The sequence below is a fragment of the Panicum virgatum genome, chromosome 5K, assembly GCF_016808335.1.
Source record: "Panicum virgatum strain AP13 chromosome 5K, P.virgatum_v5, whole genome shotgun sequence".
NCBI classification, from domain to species: domain Eukaryota; kingdom Viridiplantae; phylum Streptophyta; class Magnoliopsida; order Poales; family Poaceae; genus Panicum; species Panicum virgatum.
This window is the reverse complement of record NC_053140.1, coordinates 50,166,190-50,185,908: the sequence shown is the minus strand read 5'-3', so window position 1 is coordinate 50,185,908 and position 19,719 is coordinate 50,166,190. Positions and strand designations below refer to the sequence as shown.

The 19,719-nt window shown below is 50.7% G+C and overlaps 2 protein-coding genes and 1 long non-coding RNA gene across 3 annotated transcripts; 1 reads left to right on the top strand and 2 right to left on the bottom strand.

The window, feature by feature from the left end:
• Window positions 1-8,370: 8,370 nt before the first annotated feature.
• On the bottom strand, window positions 8,371-11,150 carry LOC120708210. The gene is made up of 2 exons (XR_005689272.1): window positions 9,471-11,150; window positions 8,371-8,641 (listed from the first exon to the last, which is right to left on the bottom strand). It is a non-coding gene; the product is annotated as an uncharacterized LOC120708210 (long non-coding RNA).
• A 350-nt stretch (window positions 11,151-11,500) lies between these two features.
• On the top strand, window positions 11,501-13,626 carry LOC120708209 (beta-glucuronosyltransferase GlcAT14A-like). Its single transcript, XM_039993336.1, has 3 exons — window positions 11,501-12,532; window positions 12,633-12,809; window positions 12,901-13,626. The coding sequence occupies exons 1-3, from the start codon at window positions 11,974-11,976 to the stop codon at window positions 13,401-13,403; spliced, it is 1,239 nt and encodes a 412-aa protein (XP_039849270.1). The 5' UTR covers window positions 11,501-11,973; the 3' UTR covers window positions 13,404-13,626.
• Window positions 13,627-13,887: 261 nt separating this feature from the next.
• Window positions 13,888-18,703, bottom strand: LOC120708208 (coenzyme Q-binding protein COQ10 homolog B, mitochondrial-like). The gene is made up of 4 exons (XM_039993335.1): window positions 18,216-18,703; window positions 17,914-18,109; window positions 14,480-14,611; window positions 13,888-14,393 (listed from the first exon to the last, which is right to left on the bottom strand). Exons 1-4 carry the CDS (start codon window positions 18,524-18,526, stop codon window positions 14,271-14,273), a joined length of 762 nt encoding a protein of 253 aa, XP_039849269.1. The 5' UTR covers window positions 18,527-18,703; the 3' UTR covers window positions 13,888-14,270.
• Between the last annotated feature and the right edge of the window lie 1,016 nt (window positions 18,704-19,719).

Here is a 19,719-nt window from a genome sequence, read left to right as displayed (position 1 = left end):
CTTCTCATCAGTATCCACATGAAAACCACCATACTGGGATAGATGGTTGAAGGTTTGAGCATATTGGAGCACGGTGTTGTTCCCTTGCTTCAGGGCTAGGAACTCTGGCATCTTTCTCCTCATTAAGCTCGTAGGGATGTGGTGGGCTTTAAAAGCTACCACAAACTCATCCCAGGTGAAATGCGTATTGGCGGGAAGTAAAGCCTTGTGATTGACCCACCATATTTTTGCAGGTCCTCGCAGTTGTTGCACTGCAAAGGCGGCTTTGTCCATTTCTGCGCAATTGAGGATGCTGAACTTATCCTCAATGGTGCGAATCCAAGCATCAGCCTCAAGGGGATCATCGGCCTTATGGAATAGAGGAGGTTGGGTGGCCAGAAATCCGACATAGTCAGTTTCTGCTGGTGGCGGCGGGGGAGCGTGTCGACCTCTGCCGGCATTAACTTGGGCTTGCACCAGTTGCCTTATCAATTCTGTCTGCTCGTTGCGGTCCGCGATAAGAGCCGCAATAGCTTGAGCCAAAGAGGTAGGTTGTTGGGGCAGTGCTTCGTGATTCTTGTTGTTATGGTTATCGCCCATCTGCAAAAATAATCATTCCCCTGGTTAGCCATTTCGCTATCAGGACTAATCCATGAAATTAAAGAATGTGCATATATAATATGAACACGCGGCATGAATCATTTCCCCCGCGATCTGGTTCACCAAGGGAAATAAAATGGCTTGCTTCGGTTGAAACCGCCTCAACAAGATTTCAACTTCGAAGACAACCAAAACACAGCTCATCGGTGAAATTTCACACTACCGGCATTAACGAACTAAAGCAGCAACCAGGAAGATCATTAACATAATCAATTTACATCATGCAGCCACGCTGCTTGATTTGAAACAAGGTTCATTACATTACCAAAGCCCTGCTATGGACAACAAACCAGCATTAGGGAAGGTTCACAAACGACTGAACAACACACCACTACGAAAGGAGGGGTCTTGCACGACCCGGCTACACACCACACTAGCAAGGGTTATCCTACATGACTCGAACGACCGAGCCACAAAAGAATTCTCAACCCAAGGTTAGCCTAGAGCACTATGTTGGTCATCCTACCCAACTATCCTACAGTTAGGCTACACTGCAAGGGGAGAATCGACGCTATCCAACTACGTCCTCACGGAGTCCTAGGTCCCGACTCGACTCCAGACACTCCCTCGATCTCCTCAGGGTCTTCTTCTTCTTCCCCTTCTTCTGGCTCCTCCTTGTCTACCTCAGCCTCCATGTCTGCTGCTGCCTGTACCTGAGCCTGGGCGTCCTCAATCCACTCCTGGGCCTGCTCAAGCTGCCCCTCAAGATGCTGCACCATCTGAGTCCTGTTCTCCAGCTCCTCCTGCAACTCCTGGATCCTTATCTTTCTAGCTCTGGACTTGGCCTTCAGGGTCTTGATCTTGTCCTGGGTACCAATCATGTGTTGCTCATGGAGGTGAGCCTCTCGAGCCTTGCTCCTGCATATCGCATTTTCCTTGCGAAGCTGCTCATACATGTTGCTCAAAGCTGAGGAGTAGCTGAACGAGAGGGCTGTCCTGACATTGTAGTCGGGCATCATGTAGTTCATGTTGCGGTTGACCCGATCTGCATAGGCCTGAGTAGTCTCATCCCTCAAGGGAAACACACTGTAGGGAGTATCTATCACCTCTGCATTATGCTTCTCCGAGAACTCCTCAATGGCCTTCCTAGCAGCAATCTCCCAGGAGTCTGCCAGCTTCCTACCATAGACAGTGAGCTGACACGAGTCCCATTCCAAGCGAGCGGGGCAAGCAGGAATCTTCACGATCATCTGACAGTGCTCGGTGCCCAGCAAGCTAGACTCGTGTCCTGAGTACTGTGGGGGCTCAGTGTAGTCAAACGCCCTGAGCATCTGCCACAGTAGACGAGGAAAGTGGACGGTGTGGAGGGCATTGAAGTGCGCCCAACCCTCCGCGTCCACGATCACGTGCGTGAAGCTAGCCATCTGTAAGAACACATAGCGCTAACGTAAGTCACAATTTTTCAAAAGAAACAGATTTAAACTTGACAACGCAACATAAATAAATTTTTGAAGAACGCATAATAAAAACATAGCGGTCCAAATATTTTTTTATGAAGCGGAACCGTAAGCAACAAAACGATCAATCAACTCGGTATGCAAGATGCAAGATGCATGCATGTTCTAGCGTTTTCTCACCCAAACAAATACCAAAATATGGTATACGAGGACAATCGGTGGCACAATTACGTACACTCCCTATATATACTAGTCGTTCCTACGATCAAGGATTTCATAACGCGCTTAACATGGTTAGTTTCCTGCAGAAGAACACAGAGTATATAACCACTTCTGGACCCTTCGTGCCAGCACTCACGAACGGCCCCCATGTGTCCTACGCCACACGGGTAACGCATATGCAGTTTCTCACATATTCACACATACATTACCATCCACTATAGAGATGACACCCAGACGTTCGACGCTGAATGGGCAGCGCTGCATACGTCATAACAACGTATTCACTTCCCGTACACTCGCCTTACGGGACATCTAAGGGTAGACGTGTCCCAAGGGTCACGGTCATAGCCAACCGCATGACAGGTTTACATCTCGTAACATTGCCTTACAAAATGCCCGTGATCACAATCACACGGTAGGAAATCCGCACTCCATATCAGGCGGCAGATAGCGACATGCTCATTTGAATTGAGTCTTATCACCTCCTCGTATGCTCATCATACGGGACCCGCGCACGTATGAAACACGTGGGCTATTCTAAAGGACTACCAAGAATGCTTACCTTGCTTACCTTGGTGGAGGTGCGTCGTTACCGAAGTAAGGTTTAACAAATAGTAAAAGCTGGAAGTGCTGGAATAAAATAGATACTTAGATGCCACCTAACTTAAGTAACATATTTAGGGCATACGAACTATCCATCCTATTCCTTAGCGCATCTAGCGTCAACTTTTCGAAAAACCCAAAATCGTTGCAAGGTAAGAGTTACTTAACATAATTAAGCACACCAGTAATCACCCCAGTGCAATTTAGAGCTCTGATGCCAGCTGTAGCAGCACCGCCCGAATTAAATCGGCTTAAGTGCACTAACCATCATCTTAATGCTTAATCAAGTTACTGTGCACTTAAAACGGTGTAATCTAACAGGCTGCCGGGTAAATCCCGATTAAACTACTGTACTCCAGGATCACAATTGCACTAGTAGACCCGTACGAAGACGAGCACAGGTGATACCAGCATACAGAAATCTTCAAATTAATTTACAACCCAGGTTTTATATAAAAGCTTTAAGTACCAACGACAGAGTTCAAAACACAGCGGAAGTTTAAAAACTGAGTTCGGAATATAATACGATAACCACGACGATGATACAAGGTGAGCTCCACATCCTGCCCACCGATGTGATGCCAACCTGCCCGATCTTCACGGGGAAGACGGGGCCCACTCAACGGTCCACCCAGGAGGAAGCGGCTGTCCAATCCAGGACGCACATACCTCCTCGAAGTCAGCGAGCACGTAACCTGCTTAGAAGGTTTACAACAACAACCCTGAGTATACTAATACTCAGCAAGGCTTACCCGACTTTGGGTATACTTAGCCCATTACCTAGACATGCAAAGCTTTTTGGCTCTGGAGTTCTTTTGCTGAAAGGCTGCTAGAAGTGAATCCTTACTTTCAATATTTTACCTCCATTTAGTACAGCGAGTATTAACTAAATTCGCCTAAACATCTAGAGCACACATGGTGGATCAGATTATTCTTTAGTAACTCACAAACCAACCTTTTCCATTATGTTTTCATTCCACTTTCTTACTACAATATGACAAAGTGACCAAGGTTCTCTTAACCGAGAGAGACGTCGAATCAATCCGATTTAACCTTGCAAGGTGGACCTAACTCACACGACACGTGAAAACCCCGTCGGGCCACACACGTCGACTGTTCCCATCATCACCCCGACGTCTGAATCACGCCTGCCAAAACCCGGGTGAAGGGTCCCTCACGGCGATCTCCCGAAGAACCCAGAGGCGACATACATTCCAACACCCGCCATCATCCCACTCCCAGAATAGCAGGTCGCGATTCAAAGTATCGTTGCAAGTCAGGTAATTAGCTTACCGGTTTCGACTACCTCCTACTTCCGGCATGTGGTTAGTACTGTTCAAACACGGTCAGCACGGCCAACAACGGTACGGTCCTCAATCGACACAGGCGGAGGCTTACTTTCCATCCACTCCATATCCATAACTAAATCCATCTCCGCCCGGTCTCCATTTATCCTTTCTTTTCTCAAAGATTCATTCTCCACTAACTTTTTCATAAGAACAAGACCTATATCTCTCGCGAGTGACAGGAATCACTCGGCTTCTACCGGGTTCCTAATTAGCAAGCAGTTCTAACGGTGCCTGCATAATAGTAGAGACCCAAAGGTACCTAGGAGAAGCATGCATACTAGGGTTTCATTCAACTCCTAGAAACTTAAATGCACAATATTTAAATAATAACGTTGAATACTGAAAATAGAGGTTATGCTCCGGGGCTTGCCTTGCAGGTCAGCGGGGTCAGCAACTTTTTCGCAAGTGTGCTCGCCTGCGTCTTCCTACTGCTATCCCGCCTGCGGCTCCTGGATCGGCTCGGCGATCAGCTCGTAGGCGGTTTCGTTCGCGGCGTCTACACGTATGAAAAAGAATGCCATGCAATAATTAGGACACAGTGCAATGCATGAGTGCTTATGATGTGATACATTACAAAATGATGCAATGCCAAGCGGTTCAGAAGTTCAACTCGTTTTAGCCTGAAGTGTTTTCTTCAAAACAATAACTATTAAACTTGCTTAGAGCAGCATGAATTAAGCCAGAGGCTTGCTTTGCTAAAGTTACACATGCATGAAACAATAATTAACTAACAACATTTATTAAAGAAAAGAGCATACCTAGGGGCAGTTTAAAAGCAAAAACCTAACTTTCATACATGCTCTAGCAACAAGAATTTACTAGCTTAACGTGATATTGATAAAACATGCCATCTAATTTTTCCAACATTTATTGCTGCAATCAAAGTATTTAATTAACCCTAGCAAGGTAAACGAAACATAAATAGATCTACACAAAAGTGCACAACACCAGCACATGAAATTTTTACAGTGGATTACCCATGTAAGGAATAAGCCACTGCAAATTTTTCACAATTTTTAGAGCAACAGAACAACTGGCATTAATTAAACTAGCTTAAACGCAAACTGCATTTTCATCAGGGGAAAAAGTGACCTTTCACATGCACAAGTATTTTTCCTCTGAAGATATTGATTTTAGAAACCTAACAAAATTGGGTTTGCATTTTTAAGATTTTCCTGTGAATTTCTATGCAATTATGAAATTTTCAGCCGAAATAAAGAAATAAAATTGAAAACCATTAAAGGGGGGCTGACAGCCGGGCCCCACTTGCCAGCGGGCGCCGGCCCAGCTGCTCCCCCCGCTCCCCTGCTTCGCCCGCTCGGCCAAGGCCGGCGCGCGGCCAGACCAACCGCGGCGGCTTGGCTAGGCCGAGCCAGGGCCAGGGCGGTCGGGGGTGACGGGCAAACGCGCGGGGCGGGGAACAGGGGCGCACGGTTAGGGCGGCGGCGGCGGCTTGCGGCGCCGGCGTTCCGGCTACTGCGAAGCAAGGCGGCGGCGGGAGTGGGCGGTGCTGCGACCAGGGTGGCCAGGCGGCGGCGGGGCGCGCGGCGATGGCGCACGGCCCCGCGTAGGGAGGGCCGGCGGCGTGCGCGGGCGGCGCGTAGCGCGTCCGCGACGGCGCGGCGGCAAAACGGCGGCGGCGGCCGCGGATCCGGGTGGGGAGAGGGTCGGGGAGGAAGAAGGGGTTGCGGGGGAGCTCACCGTGGTTCGATTTTGGGCAGAGGGTGGCCGGGAGAGGGAGCTCGACGGAGTGGCAATGGCGGACGGTGGTCTGCGTCTCGATTTCGGCCGGCGTTGGGGCTCGGCCGAGCTCGTGGAGGGGCGGAGTGGGTTCGGGGCGAGGTTACGCAGCTCTGGGTGCGCGGAATCGAAGCGGGGTGGCGAGGGGTGATCAGCGCAGAGCTCGGCGGCGGCTCGAGCTCGTCTCTGCGCCACGCGAACGCGAGGAATGGAGAAGGGAAGGATGGACTGGAAGCTTCCCGGGACTATTGCGAGGAGAAGAGCGGCGTCAAGCGCGATTGCCGACGCGTGGAAGCTCGCCGCCGGCCATAGTCGCTGGTATGGCGTCGGGGCAGCACAGTGCCGAGCACTGGAGATCCTCTGTTCACTCGTTTGACGATTTTTGACTCGATTTTGACCAGTTGAAACTCCAAATTGCATATAGAAACTTGGAATTTGGTCAAAATAAAAGTTGTAGAGCAAAAGAAGATCTACAACTTTCGTTTTGGGCGAAAGTTGATTTGGAGGTCGGATCATTGAGAAAAACGAGATCGAAAACGGCTAAGTAGATGTTTACTAAGCGAACGCGATTAGCGCTAACGACGAACTGAGTCCACGATTAGCGAGTTAACTCGTGATTAGCGAGCACAATTAACACAGGGGTGTTACATGGAACATAATCGTAATTCTATGGTCTTTGATAAGATCGGCATTTGGCTTTAGGCTCTATACCAAAAGTTTGCCGAAATATCTTAATCACCTCCTCTTTAATACTAACTGATCCAACATCATCAGTGTTAAGCTGATTAGTGATCGGTGTATTATTAGGTTGAGCAAAGTTCGGCGGTGTAGAATGTCGCAACGAACTTGATGCCCCATATGGCACATTGACGTTAGGTGATGCATTATAATTAATTCGGCTTCGCTGATTAGCCGAATTAGTCACAATAGCATTATTAGTTGGAATTGCCGAACCATACATTGTCTTATCGGTATTAGATGTAGATGCATTATTACCGACAGATTTCATACCAAGATGTATTTCAATTCGGCTAAAGCGATCGTCAAACATATCATGCATATTTTGGCCAATAAATTCTAACTTATTATTCACATGAGAAGAAACAGCACCATCTATAGCATTAGCTATTTCGGAATTAAGGATAGAATGTTCGTTCTCATCGAATTTTACCTCAAACTGTGAAGCGTCGAAGGCGTCATCCGTCGTGACCTTCCCTTGCCGGTCGATGGAGAAGTGCGAGATGTACTGGTTCATGGCTTCTTCTTCCAGCTTCTGGATCTCTTTCTCCTTCTCTTCTCTAATTTTCTGGATCTCCTTCTCCTTATCTTCTCTGATCTTCTTCTCGACGCCATCAACAATCTTCTGATGCTCGACCGAAAGTTGTTGAACATTCGGCCTCCGGATATTGGCAGAATCAACTTCACCAGGTTTAGGAATACCGGCCATGGCAACCGATTTATTTCTTCTTTTCCCCAGCGGAGTCGCCAAAAAGTATGTTGGCGCAGAATAGAGCCAACACACGAAAACGCTTGAACGCGCAGCGAGCGACGGCACGACGCAGCGCCGATGCTCAGACCGGTCAGACCGGTTGGGTATACCGGTCAGACTGGTTGTCGCCGGGCAGGCCGGCAGCGAAACCAACGAAGGTCGCCCGGGAAGGACCCGTCGGGGTAGGCGCACGCAGGGTTGTTTTAGGGTTGGCAGGCTACCTAGAACGCCCTCAATCGACGTAGAGACGAAGGAGGAACAGCAGATAGTAGATGGAAAAAAGCTAGGGCAAAAAGAAAGTAAAAAGATAAAAGTTTTATTGATTTGATCGATTCGATTCCCTAATCGGCCGTGACCCTTTATATTTATAGGGTGGGGTGGATTTATCCCACAAGAAATCCTATTACAAGATCTAAATCTATTAAAATCTCTAGTTATACTCGGATTCCACTAGGACCGGTCAGACCGGTCGACCCTACCGGTCAGACCGGTCGGCTGCTGCCGGACCGACTACAATGTCTGACCGGTCAGACCGCTAGGGCGTACCGGTCTGTATTGTTTAATGCCAATTTTGATCGTCAACACAATGCTCAGAATTTTGTTTATTTTTAACTTGCAGAATTCTGTTTTGATATACTTTCAAGAAAAAAGAACACCGTTTTGGCGCCCGAGGAAGTTTACGGTCTAGTATGTAATCCAAGTGAAATTTCGCAGGCAGCTAATTCGAGAGCTTCGGCACCCTTCCAAGTTCCAAGCTCCAGAGTTCCAGCGCAATTGAGCGCTGGGTTTGAGTTTCGTTCTGGACGACCACTGAGCATGTTCAATTGTGCATGCTACGCACCACTTCGCCTGGTGTATCTGATCAAACTAGGATGATCTGCGCGCTTCGCCGCGCCCGTATAGGGGTATGATGATGTGATGCTAAATGATGTATCCAGCAAACAAATGGTTGGCAGCGTGTACTGATTCGGTTAACTATGAGAAAACATAATATCCAATAACGAATGCCAACCAAAATTCTGAAAGCATAATATCCAATGTCCAGGTACGGCACTATCGCATAGGCACGACGTAAAAGTACATCTACACTGAAGGTTCACCCAAGTAAAACTGATGTCAGCTGCCATGATGTAGTGTTGTTTCTTCTTTATTCTGATCATCTCAAAGGCTCTTAGTACAAAGTACTGTGCTTACTTCCCTACCTGAAGCATTCAATGAACAAAGAAGATTAGCACGAACATAATCAGAATATCTGTGATTGGCAATGCACATTTGAAGCAATGTAACTGTAAGCAGCAATGGATTGATATTGGCGTACTATAACCTACAAATAGAGCTATTCAATCAAACTCGGGTACCATGACAGTGGACTACCAATTCTCTTTCTTGTTGAATGCAAAAGAAGCAAGGTTATAGCATCTAAGTTGGCCAGACAGGACATCAGATACGAATCCAATCAACGATAATTGGTAGTACATAGCAAGTTGATTGCTTCGCTGAACTTAAGTGGCCATTGCAAATGATTCAGCTTTCATGCTGCTCTATTAGTATGAGACTTCATGGTAGTGTCGATTGTATTGAACAATAAAGGGGAATTGCTATAATATAAACTTGACATGATGAAGCTTCGTTATGCGTGCACTTTGGCATTGCTAAGTTCAGCACACTATGATATACTGCTGTGAACATACAACAAAAAAATAGCAGGATATAGGAGGGTTGGAAGAATAATGTGGCGCAAGGGGAAATATAATGAACTATTTTTGTATGCTGTGCTATCAGCCCTATTTGTACTATGATATATATGCAGGGGGCAGCCAAGTGAGTTCAATTTTTATATTTCTTTCATGTCACATGAAGATGGCACAACTATGTTAACCTAAATTGATCTGGGATAAGATTGTGCAATCAATGACAAACAAAAATATCAGATCAACACGATCATGCAATGATGATCCAAAATCCCTTTGTAATGATTCAGTACAATGATATAGGAACTGAAATCCATATGAAATTGATATAAACTCTCACCAAGAAGAGGAGAAAGAAGTTAGAAAAATGAATCATGGGGTCATTTATTTAGTCCATCAAACAGAAGGATATGCTGACCATGCAGTATGATTCATCCCTGCAAACATTTTTCTTTTCCTGTCATGAGAATGAACCACAACTAAAGAATTTTTGCTTGAATGCTTATAGAACTGGTAGACCTAGGGATGACCACTTTGTAGATTACTTGTTAGGTACCACTTCGAAGGCTGGAATTAATTTGTAAGACAAAGGACAAATATAACCTTGAAATCTGATCCACTAAATAGAAGGAAAATACGGATGCAGACTTTATAGGGTAGCAAATGTTGACTTCCACTCATAGAACAATAGATGTACCGATTATGTATTATTACCAGATCAAGATAGAGATTATGTATTATTACCAGATCAGGATAGAAATGGTCCTCGATATTTTGTACTAAACAATATCTCTATGCTGAGTACTCTTGTTGAATCTGCAGAAAAGACGTTTTGATTAAATATAGAAAACACAAAGGTACCTACAAACATATAAGCTGAAGCCCCATGAGACAAATTACCACACCATTACTGCTGGGACAAACCAAATGTGGTGTGTCCCTGTTTCATGTAGCAGAAAGACACAAGACAGGCTGCCTTGAGGTGAATGGGTAATCCAGAAAGTGGTAGCAAAGAAATTATTAGGAACAATTTGGAATATTTATGGACAAATAATGGTCACGCAGGTGATTCCTATCCTAATCAGCAATACAGTCACACTTTGTGATCTTGTTAATCCAAATCTTGTAATTATGCGAGTAGGCATCCTAAAATTGGTTTTTAGGGAGAACGGGCTATCGGATGAACAAAACATATGTTCACAGCGGTGACAGCGGGGGCAATCAACCGGGAGAGCAACTGGAACAGGGGGAGGGGAGAACTGAAGCAGAGATGCAGATGGAGGCGAGGACGGAGAAGCCCGGTCAGGGAGGCGGCATCTGTTCTGTTCACACATGGCGAACAGCAGCAGGACGAACCCGATCCAGTCAGCACAGGCAATCAGTGAACGGCGTCCGTCCGAAGCAGCAGCACGAACCCGCCTCGGAGACCCTAGGAAAGCAGCTAACGGCGGAGCACGAACCTATCTGCGGGTTGGATCGGCCGCGGCTGCTCCGGCCGCAGGAGTGCCATATGCCCAGCGCTGCGTGGGCCGATCCACCAAGTCTCCGTCGCCCCTGGACTACGAACCCTCGGACCGCCGTAGTGCCGCTCCGCAGTGGCCCTCGCAGCCGCCCCATCACTGGCATGGCACCGGCCCCCGCCACCGCCCCACCTCTTGGCGTTGCGCCGCGTGCGGCTCCACGCGCGTCGCCCGCCGAGTAGATTCGTCCGCCCCACCTGCCGACCCAGGGGCCACCTCCGCGGGCTGCAGCCCGCTGCTGGGTAGAGGCGCGGCCAATCCCCCAGTGAAGAAGGAGGGGCTGGTCTGATGAGCGGCGAGGAATCCCTAACCCTAGGTCTCTAGTGGCGGCGGCAGAACAAGAACAGGAGCAAGACGGAGAGAATTGTGAGGGAGCGGAGGACTGGGCGAGGGGACCCCGGCGGCACCCAAGCGCAGGCGAGGCGCTGTGGCAGCAGTGAGCTCCACACGGAGGGGAGGCGGTGCGGCAGACTGGCGCGGCCCACGCGCAGCAAGAGCGTCGCGGGAAACGACGGAACTGCAAATCGAGGGCCAACGTCGGGCGTCCTCCCTCCGTGACGTGTCGACCGGAGAGCGACCGGTTGCTCTCAGGACTCCCACTCCACGGCGTATAGGAGTAAAGGTATTCCGTAAAATTCAGCGCAAACCGTACGCTCTGAACTCACGAAACTTGGGTACAATCTGCATCTCTTTCTATTTCCTTTTTTTTAAGGAACAATCTGCATCTCTTGCACCTGTTTTCCTTCATCATCATCATCACAATTTTCAAACCTTTGTCACTTTCATCGTGCGGGGCGGGCCGCCGGATGCCCGGATCCGCCGAGCCTGCGTTCCGGCAATGATTGAAAGGTTCCGCCCGACGCGTCGTCGCTTGCCTCCGTGGTCCGTACCTTCCGTTCGCCTATCATACTGTACCATTTCTTCCGCTGTCCGCCGGCTCGTCCTTGCTTGGGCGCACGTCCTCCGGTGGCGCAGCGGTTCGTGTCTCCATATGCCCTGCCCTGCGCCGCTGCGCGTAGCGCGGCAACAGAAAACGAGAAAGATATCCTGCCGTTCCGTCGTGCCGGATTTTTAATACTCGCCGCCCATCATTGCGTCAGGGCTTATGTTTGCTCCTCCACGATCCCAGCCAAACTAAGCTGCCAGCTCTATTTTTTTCTTGAAAAGAATTCAGTTGCCAGCTCGAGCGTCGTTGACACTTGCAAACTACTAGTAGCATAGCAGGACTGCAGGAGCACCCGCTCCCCCGCGCATCACCCACCACCCACGGGCTCACGGCCAGGCAGGAATCCCCTCCAATTCCCAAGCTCTCCGCGCCCCGTGATGGCTCATTCTTCCTGGCTCACGGCGTGCTCGCCGTGGTCGGCGCTCGCAACGCTGGCCGCGCTGACCACCAGCCTGCTGGTGCTCAGCTACGTGTCGAGCTCGCTCCTCCACCCAGCGGCGTACGGGTACGACGACCCCTACAGCCCGGACGCCGAGTCGCCGTCGCCGTCGGCTGCGGAGGCGCTGGCGCCGAGGAAGGGCCCCGGGTACCCGCCGGTGCTCGCGTACTACATCACCGGCGGGCACGGGGACTTCGTCCGGGTGACGCGGCTGCTCAAGGCCGCCTACCACCCGCGCAACCTGTACCTGCTCCACCTGGACGCCGGCGCCGGCGCGTACGAGCGCGCGAGGCTGGCCAGCTACGTCCGGTCGGAGCGGGCGTTCGTCGAGTACGGGAACGTGCACGTCGTCGGCCGGGGGGACGCCCTCGACGGCCGCGGACCGTCCGCCGTCGCGGCGGTGCTCCGCGGCGCGGCCGTCCTGCTCCGGGTCGGCGCGGACTGGGACTGGCTCGTCACGCTCGGCGCCGCGGACTACCCGCTCGTGACGCAGGACGGTGGGTGTTTCAGGCTGTCACGTCATGTGCCTGCCTGGTCCGTTTCTGATTCCATGCCATCGTGTCGTGCCGCTGACGGTTGGTGGCCCTCTATCTGCAGACCTGCTCCACGCATTCTCCTCGGTGCCGAGGGACGTCAGCTTCATCGATCACAGGGCCGATTCCGAGAGCCATCACGTGGTCGTCCTCGACCAGAATCTCCTGCAGAGCACCAACGCCAAGCTCTCCATTTCGTCCGGGCACCGGGAGAAGCCTGACGCGTTCGAGCTCTTCAGGGGTAATAACCAAATACTAGAGCCCTCTCTGTCTGTATTCCACTGCAAATCCGCAGCATTTCTCTGACGGCGCATTTGATTTGATTGCATCAGGTTCTCCCTGGCCGATACTGAGCCGGGCGTTCGTCGAGCACTGCGTGGCGGCGCCGGACAACCTGCCGCGGACGCTGCTCATGTACTTCAGCAACACGCTGGACGCCGCGGAGTTCTACTTCCAGACGGTCATGGCCAACTCGCCGCGCTTCAGGGACGGCACCGTCAACCACAGCGTCCGGTTCGATGTGCCGCTGCCGCAGGGGATGGACCTGCGGTCGCGGTACGACGCCCTGGTGGGCAGCGGGGCCGCCTTCGCCGGGCGGTTCGGCGACGACGAGGCGCTGCTGCAGAGGATAGACGAGGAGGTGCTGCGGCGCCCGCTGGACGGCGTCACGCCGGGCGCGTGGTGCGCGCCGGGCAGCGGTGAGGAGGGATCGGCGGCCGAGTGCTCGATCGGGGGAGACATTGACGCAGTCAGGCAGGGCGCGGCGGGCCGGAGGCTGGCGAGCTTGATCTCCGGCCTCGTGGGAACCGGCGCGTGCGGCGGATGCAAGAGCTAGACGCTGCCGCAGCGCCGATTGCAGGAGAAAATCGTGCAAACGCGGTTGGCGAGGATTCGGTCCTACACATTTTGCTTGTGCAAGCTCTGAGCTGGCTAGCTGCGTCAGATTAATTTAGTTTTTCTTTTTCTTTCTATAATACTACAACAATTCCGCTATTCTTTTTGTACCGTATATATACGATTCAACACTTCTGTTGAACTCCCGTAATATACCGGCCAGAAAAAAAGGAGAAACTTAATTTTTGTACTAAAATGCCGAGATCATCAGCAACAACAGGCTAAGCTTTGATGACCTGCTTTTGCTTCTCCTGTTCTCGGGAATTCTTCGCGGATCTAAACCCAGATCAAGTAGTTAGGCCGCTGCTCAATTTATAAATCAAAATGGCATTTGCCGTTAATTCATAAACATGTAATTTTATTAATTCATCAATAGACGAACAGCACATATTTTTGGTAGAAATGCTCTCCATGGCGAGTGCATGTTCATAAACATGGTCTCTTGATGCTAATTTCTAGAGAAAGGTGTAACATATACAGTGCCCAAAGAGTTTATAATGGACATATGCTTCAACAAACAGACCTTTTCATCATAATCTGTAGACTGGGTAAATAATCGTGAGAAATGGCCATTTCCTTGTTACACATGGGAAACTGATTTAGTAATACATGAAAAAAATAACCTCAGAAATAGCCAAAGAATGAAAACTCAACAGCGGCTGATTTCCTCAAGACAATCTCTCGCCTGATAGCACCCTAAATGGCACAATGCCTGCTTGTCAGGGGAAGGATTATGCGTTGACTACAAGGAATCCTCCAGGGATCCACGAAGGGCAAATCCTTCAAAATTGGATTTATAACAGATCCATCATCTTCCTTGTCCATAAGTATTTTCAAGCACTGGTACGGGAGGTCCATATATTCTAAAACACCGATCACTAAATGAGCTCACTAGCCGTGAAACGACTTCCTTGAAGAACATTGATGCAACCTGCGATCAGAAAGATAGATTGTAAGAGAAACAGCAGCCGCATGATGAGTAAATAGATGTGTGATATCATTAGAAGCTCATTTTACCTGACGATACAGTGGTGATTGAAATTTGAAATCGACTAAGAAGTAGAGGTCACAGGTCCCAGGAACAGGACCAGGTTTAAATTCCCAAACATTTATCAAATGATCAAAAAGTCCACTTTCAGATGCTGACGTCTGCATATAGGCGAAACCAGTCAGAATTGTAAAACAACTATTTTAATTTTCTCATGCACAGGCAAAATATGGTGGACACAAAATAGATATAACACTAGAAGAAACTACAATAGCAGATTCTTTCGAAAAAAGGAAACTGCCACTATGATATTGAAAACAACAGGGAACAACAAGGATAATCACACTGGAGGGTTTCATATTGATGTTTCCAAGACTGCCACATCAGCAAGAAGAAAGTGAAATGGTGTTTGAAACCACCCCTCCAATGCATAGTCTCACATCGTTGTTTCATAGACTCCACATGGCATTTAATTTCATGACTCATCAAGAGTAGGTATTCATGTCAAGCTGTTTTCATCTAGAAGAAACTGGTTCCTTACTTCCTTCTCTCTCCTATTAAAGTTTCTGCCCAAATTAGCTGATGTGTCATTGTATTTAATGTGCATGAAACTCCTATAAAAGTAGCACTGGGAATGTCCTAAGATGAAAAATAAATGTACTCCAGATGTCAGCTGATGCTACAGGTACAGAAAATCCATAATTCTAGAGACCTAGAACAATATTTTCTGTGGCACAATCAGACACACTTCAATCATCCAAAAATTGTATCATATATCATCTTAGTTGCAAAGAATAAACTAGTTTCACAATAAAAATTGCAGTTTACTTACAGGAACAGGTCATCCAAGCTATTCAACAGAAAGCAGACGATTGGTAAACTGATTCACATCTGAAGGCACTTTGTTTTCTAATGGTTTTGTACATGCAGGCATGCAACCTCTAAATTCATAGCCAAACTATCTTTTGATCTAGAAGACTTAATCTAGAAGACATACAAACCATGAACACTTAATAGGAAAAAGTCTATTTTTGACCCCTCAACTATTGCGTTCGGCCAACTTTGACCCCCAACTATAAAACCGGGCACAATTAACACCCGAACTTCTAATACCGGGCAACTTTGACACCTGCGCTCGATTTAGCTGGTTTTGGGCTGACGTGGAGCGGGTTTGACCCGCCAAGCTGGTGAAGACCGCCAACTCCGATGCGGCGGGTCTAAAGGGGACCGCCGAGCTCAAGCATCTCTCTCTCTCTCTCTCTCTGTCCCTCCGCCGCCGCTGTCCACCCCCGCTGCCTGCCGTCCCCTGCCGTCGGAGTGGCCCTCCCCTGCATCTTGAGCATGTCGCCGGTCAACGCCCGCGCCGCTCGCCCGCCGCCGGTCCACGCCTTCTCGAGCTCGACGGCGGCGACGCACGCGCCCTGCCATACAGGCTCGCCAAGCTCACGGCGGCGGCGGCGGCAGCCTGCCATACGGGCTGCAGCGAGGCAGAGGCGAGGCGGAGGTCCGGGTCGGGGAAGAGGAGCGTGTCGTAGAGCCAGTGGCAGGCGGGGCCGTCGGCGCCGCCGCTCGAGCGGAGCACGACGTAGGTGGGCGGGTGAGCAGAGGAGCACCTGCGGCATGAGCCGACGGTGGCGTCGTCGTCCAGCTCTGTGAGCGAGCAGATCCGGCTGCTCCTGCTCCTCCATGGGGCCGCCTCGTCCCCTGCTCCTCCACTCCTCCGGTCCTCCCATTCCTCCTGCGGCTGGTCCAGCTCGTCCGCTACGGAGAAGAAGCAGAGGAAGAGGAGAGCTCGGGGGAGAGAGAGAGAGAGAGAAAGAGAGAGAGAGAGAGAGAGAGAGCTCGGCGGTGGTGGTGAGCTCGGGGGAGAAAGAGAGCTCGGCGGCTGCGTTCGTGTCCTCCCCGGGGCCCTTCGCCGAGTCCTGGTCCAGGTCGTGCGCCAGAGCCATCCGCGGCCGCCGCGAGCGCGCCGCGAGCGGGCGGCGGGAGGCGGGCGGGCGAGAGCTTGAGCCCGCCGCCCATCAAGGCGGGTGGGAGGCGGGCGGGCGCGAGCAGCGAGCTGGTGAGTACTGCAGAGCTCAACGCAGCGTGGGAAGATCAAATCCATGGTGGTGCGGATCCTCGCTACCGTGGAGGAGGTGCGGAGTGCGGATATCGTCGATCTCTACTAACTTCACGGTTTCCTGGCGCCGGTGAGTACTGCCACCGACGCCTATTTCCTGGTGCGCGCCACGTGCTTGACCCCCGCCGCGGCCATCGAGAGTCACGCCCCTGTCCCGCATCTCGAGGAGCACGCTGGAGGCGAGGCGGAGCTCGCTAGCATGCCAGGCGGAGCAGAGGAGGTTGTAGGGGATGAGGAGCGCGGGGCCGGCGGTGGTACCCGCGGGCGGCAGGGACAGGCTGTGGCCGTTCCTCGACCGCGGCCCGCGTCGCCGTCGCCTCGCCGGACTTCGCCTACCTCCTGAACGGCACCACAGCACGGCGGCGTTAGCCTGGGAGCATCCCGCTCAGGCAGAACCTCTCCAACCTGCTGACTTAGATCCACGCCTGGCGGTCTTTGCCAGCGTGGCGGGTCAAACCCGCTCCACGTCAGCCCAAAACCAGCTAAACCGAGCGCAGGTGTCAAAGTTGCCCGGTATTAGAAGTTAGGGTGTTAATTGTGTCCGTTTTTGTAGTTGGGGGTCAAAGTTGGCCAAACACAATAGTTGAGGGGTCAAAAATGAACTTTTTCCTAATCTAGAAGACATGCTCAGATTAATCTATGTGAATTTTAATCCAGTGACAAATAGATTGACATTCCTAACAATGATTGCCTAACACCAAATGGGCACTTATTGCTACATCAGCTGAGGTACCATTTTTGAGATCTGTCCATCACTTGGCTGAACAATAGCGTATCAGCGTAGGGAAATAATTAACTATCAAGTAACGATATGGCCATAAAAGTATAATAATTGAGTATTGACAATTTTAACAGGAAATTTTAACTTCCACAAAGGACATTAGGGGTATAAGGTAAATCCAGCCAACAATTATACCCAATTGATGAAAAGAAGTAACCAGAACTAATAACATATTAACAGAAACATATAAGTAACTTTAGAATCAGTTTCATACGAAATTATGCCAACCAAACACGAAACCTGGCTAGAAGCACAAGTATCAGTTAAACAAGAAAGGAGTCGGTTATGACAGGTAATGCCTATAATAAATACTTCATTCGAAGATATATCCATTTGCAGCTCAACATTACAAACAACAACCAAGTCCTGCTAGTAGTATCGCAGGCAGATAAATTATGCTACTGGCTATACATAAGCATGGCAAGCAATCAGCAGCTAACCATAACAGGTCAGTTGTCCTGTCCTGTGTATGATGAACCTTGAAATAGGCTGTTTCTACAATTACTTACAGTGCTTACGCATGCAACAGCAAGTTCATTACAGTATTACACAACCCTCACCTTGATATACTTGGGCTTCTCCATCTCCACATGAGAAACATAGCTTTCAACAAGGAACTTGAATCCGATCTCGAGGTCCGCATCGAATGAGCCGTCATCGTGACGCCTGATAATCCTGGACCGCTGGCACCAAGGCACAAAGTCCTCGTAGAGGTCCACTGCAGCGACAACCGCAAACATTTGCTCCGGCGAGTACCTGAGCTCAACAAAAGCAACCGAAGCAACACCACAATCACCAACTATTTCCATATTACAACACCAGAACAGCTACAACAAGGCAACTCGCTCGATTGACCACATACCCCATCACGCGCCTCTCCTCGTAGACCTTGGAGAGCACGCTCCCCTCCTCCCCGTCGCCACATCCGAGGAAGCCCCTGGTCTGCGCGCGCGCCAGTCGCCCCGCGCCCATCGCGCCGGCCCACGTATCGGCCCACCGGCCGCCGCGCCAGAGCACGCGCCCGCCGCCGAGCGCGGAAAGCGTGCTCGCGCACCTGGCATTGGTGAGCGCCTCCCCGGTGCCGGGGGCGCACTCGACCTCCCCGCCGCACCTCCGCAGGAGGGACGACGCCAGCCCCCTCCTGCGCAGCACCGACCTCGCGCACGGCAGCATCGCGGGGGCTCCCCCCGAGCGCGATCCGGCCCGCGGCGGGAAAGGGGAACCCTAGATTGGGGCGCCGCGGCGAGGGTCGTCGCCTGAGATGGCTCTGGAACTGGAAGGAGGGCCGGAGGAGCGGGATTGGAGAAGCGTGGGGAAACGGAGAGCTTTGGTTGCGGCCTTGCGGCGGGGGGGGGGGGGGGGGGGGGGGGGGGGGGGGGGGGGTTTGGGGGCTCCGGGGCTGGCTGGGGGTGGACGGGCGGTATGGGACGGAACGCGCGAGGACAGCGGCCAGCGGGCGCGCGAGCCGCGAGGCGAGGAAGATGCGTGGTGGCCTGGTGGGCCGGTGGGTTTGGTGGGGTGCCTGCGGAGCCGGAGGAGAAAGGAGGATCGGACGAGTCGCCGCCGGCGCGGCGTTCCCTCCAGGCTGTGCCGGACTGCCGTTGCGCATTGCGCTACGCCTACGCGGGGTGGTGGTGTAATCTCTGGATTGGCTACGCGGCACGAGCATCGTGCCGGCTAGACCGACGAAGCGACACGTCTGATTAGTTCAGAGTCTACGCTTGAAGTATTTTTTTTCTGGAAGCTTTTTGATGGCATCTTCCTTCTCGGCAATGTGGACCATTCTATACATCCGTACGCGCAAACCCAACTGAAAGGTGCATGCTGAATTTTTCTCTCTAAGTTTACACAGTACAACTAAGACACTCACAATACATGTGCATTCACACTCCTATAAATATACGTACGCAAATTCTACCCCTATGAGCATCTTCGAAGACTGAGCCGACAAATTTTCGAGATTAATGAAGTCACACAGGCATCTCGTTATCGATGGGAACATCGCCTACCACTGAATACACATTGCCGCTAAATCCCAAAATATTCGCTCTCATGGAGAGTCGAACCCAGAAACTCAGATGATACCGAGACTTTTATAATCACCAGACTACAGGCCTTTTCGCAAAGCGAATGCTGAATTGAGGGAACAGCTTGAAACACGTGGGAGCAGGAGCATCCAATTTCGATACGGTAGTATAGAACAATCACGGGCAAGGCAACAATCGGAACTATGGAAATGGTCAAGAAGCTCTAAAAATATTAGATACCGGCCTTGGCGATGTCTAGAGTTCTTTTTAACAACCTTATGCTGCATAAAGGTTATTTACATTTCAATTATTTTCACAAGCAAAACCTGCGCACACAAT

What these genes read in the sequence shown, in the direction of transcription:
- LOC120708208 (XM_039993335.1), bottom strand. Translation starts at nt 18,526, where the DNA reads ATGCTGCCGTGCGCGAGGTCGGTGCTGCGCAGGAGGGGGCTGGCGTCG. An exon ending in AGAAGCCCAAGTATATCAAG is followed by an intron (nt 14,612 to 17,913) that starts GTGAGGGTTGTG and finishes GCCTATATGCAG; the next exon opens with ACGTCAGCATCTGAAAGTGG. An exon ending in AATCACCACTGTATCGTCAG is followed by an intron (nt 14,394 to 14,479) that starts GTAAAATGAGCT and finishes TTCTGATCGCAG; the next exon opens with GTTGCATCAATGTTCTTCAA.
- LOC120708209 (XM_039993336.1), top strand. Translation starts at nt 11,974, where the DNA reads ATGGCTCATTCTTCCTGGCTCACGGCGTGCTCGCCGTGGTCGGCGCTC. An exon ending in CCCGCTCGTGACGCAGGACG is followed by an intron (nt 12,533 to 12,632) that starts GTGGGTGTTTCA and finishes CTCTATCTGCAG; the next exon opens with ACCTGCTCCACGCATTCTCC. An exon ending in CGCGTTCGAGCTCTTCAGGG is followed by an intron (nt 12,810 to 12,900) that starts GTAATAACCAAA and finishes TGATTGCATCAG; the next exon opens with GTTCTCCCTGGCCGATACTG.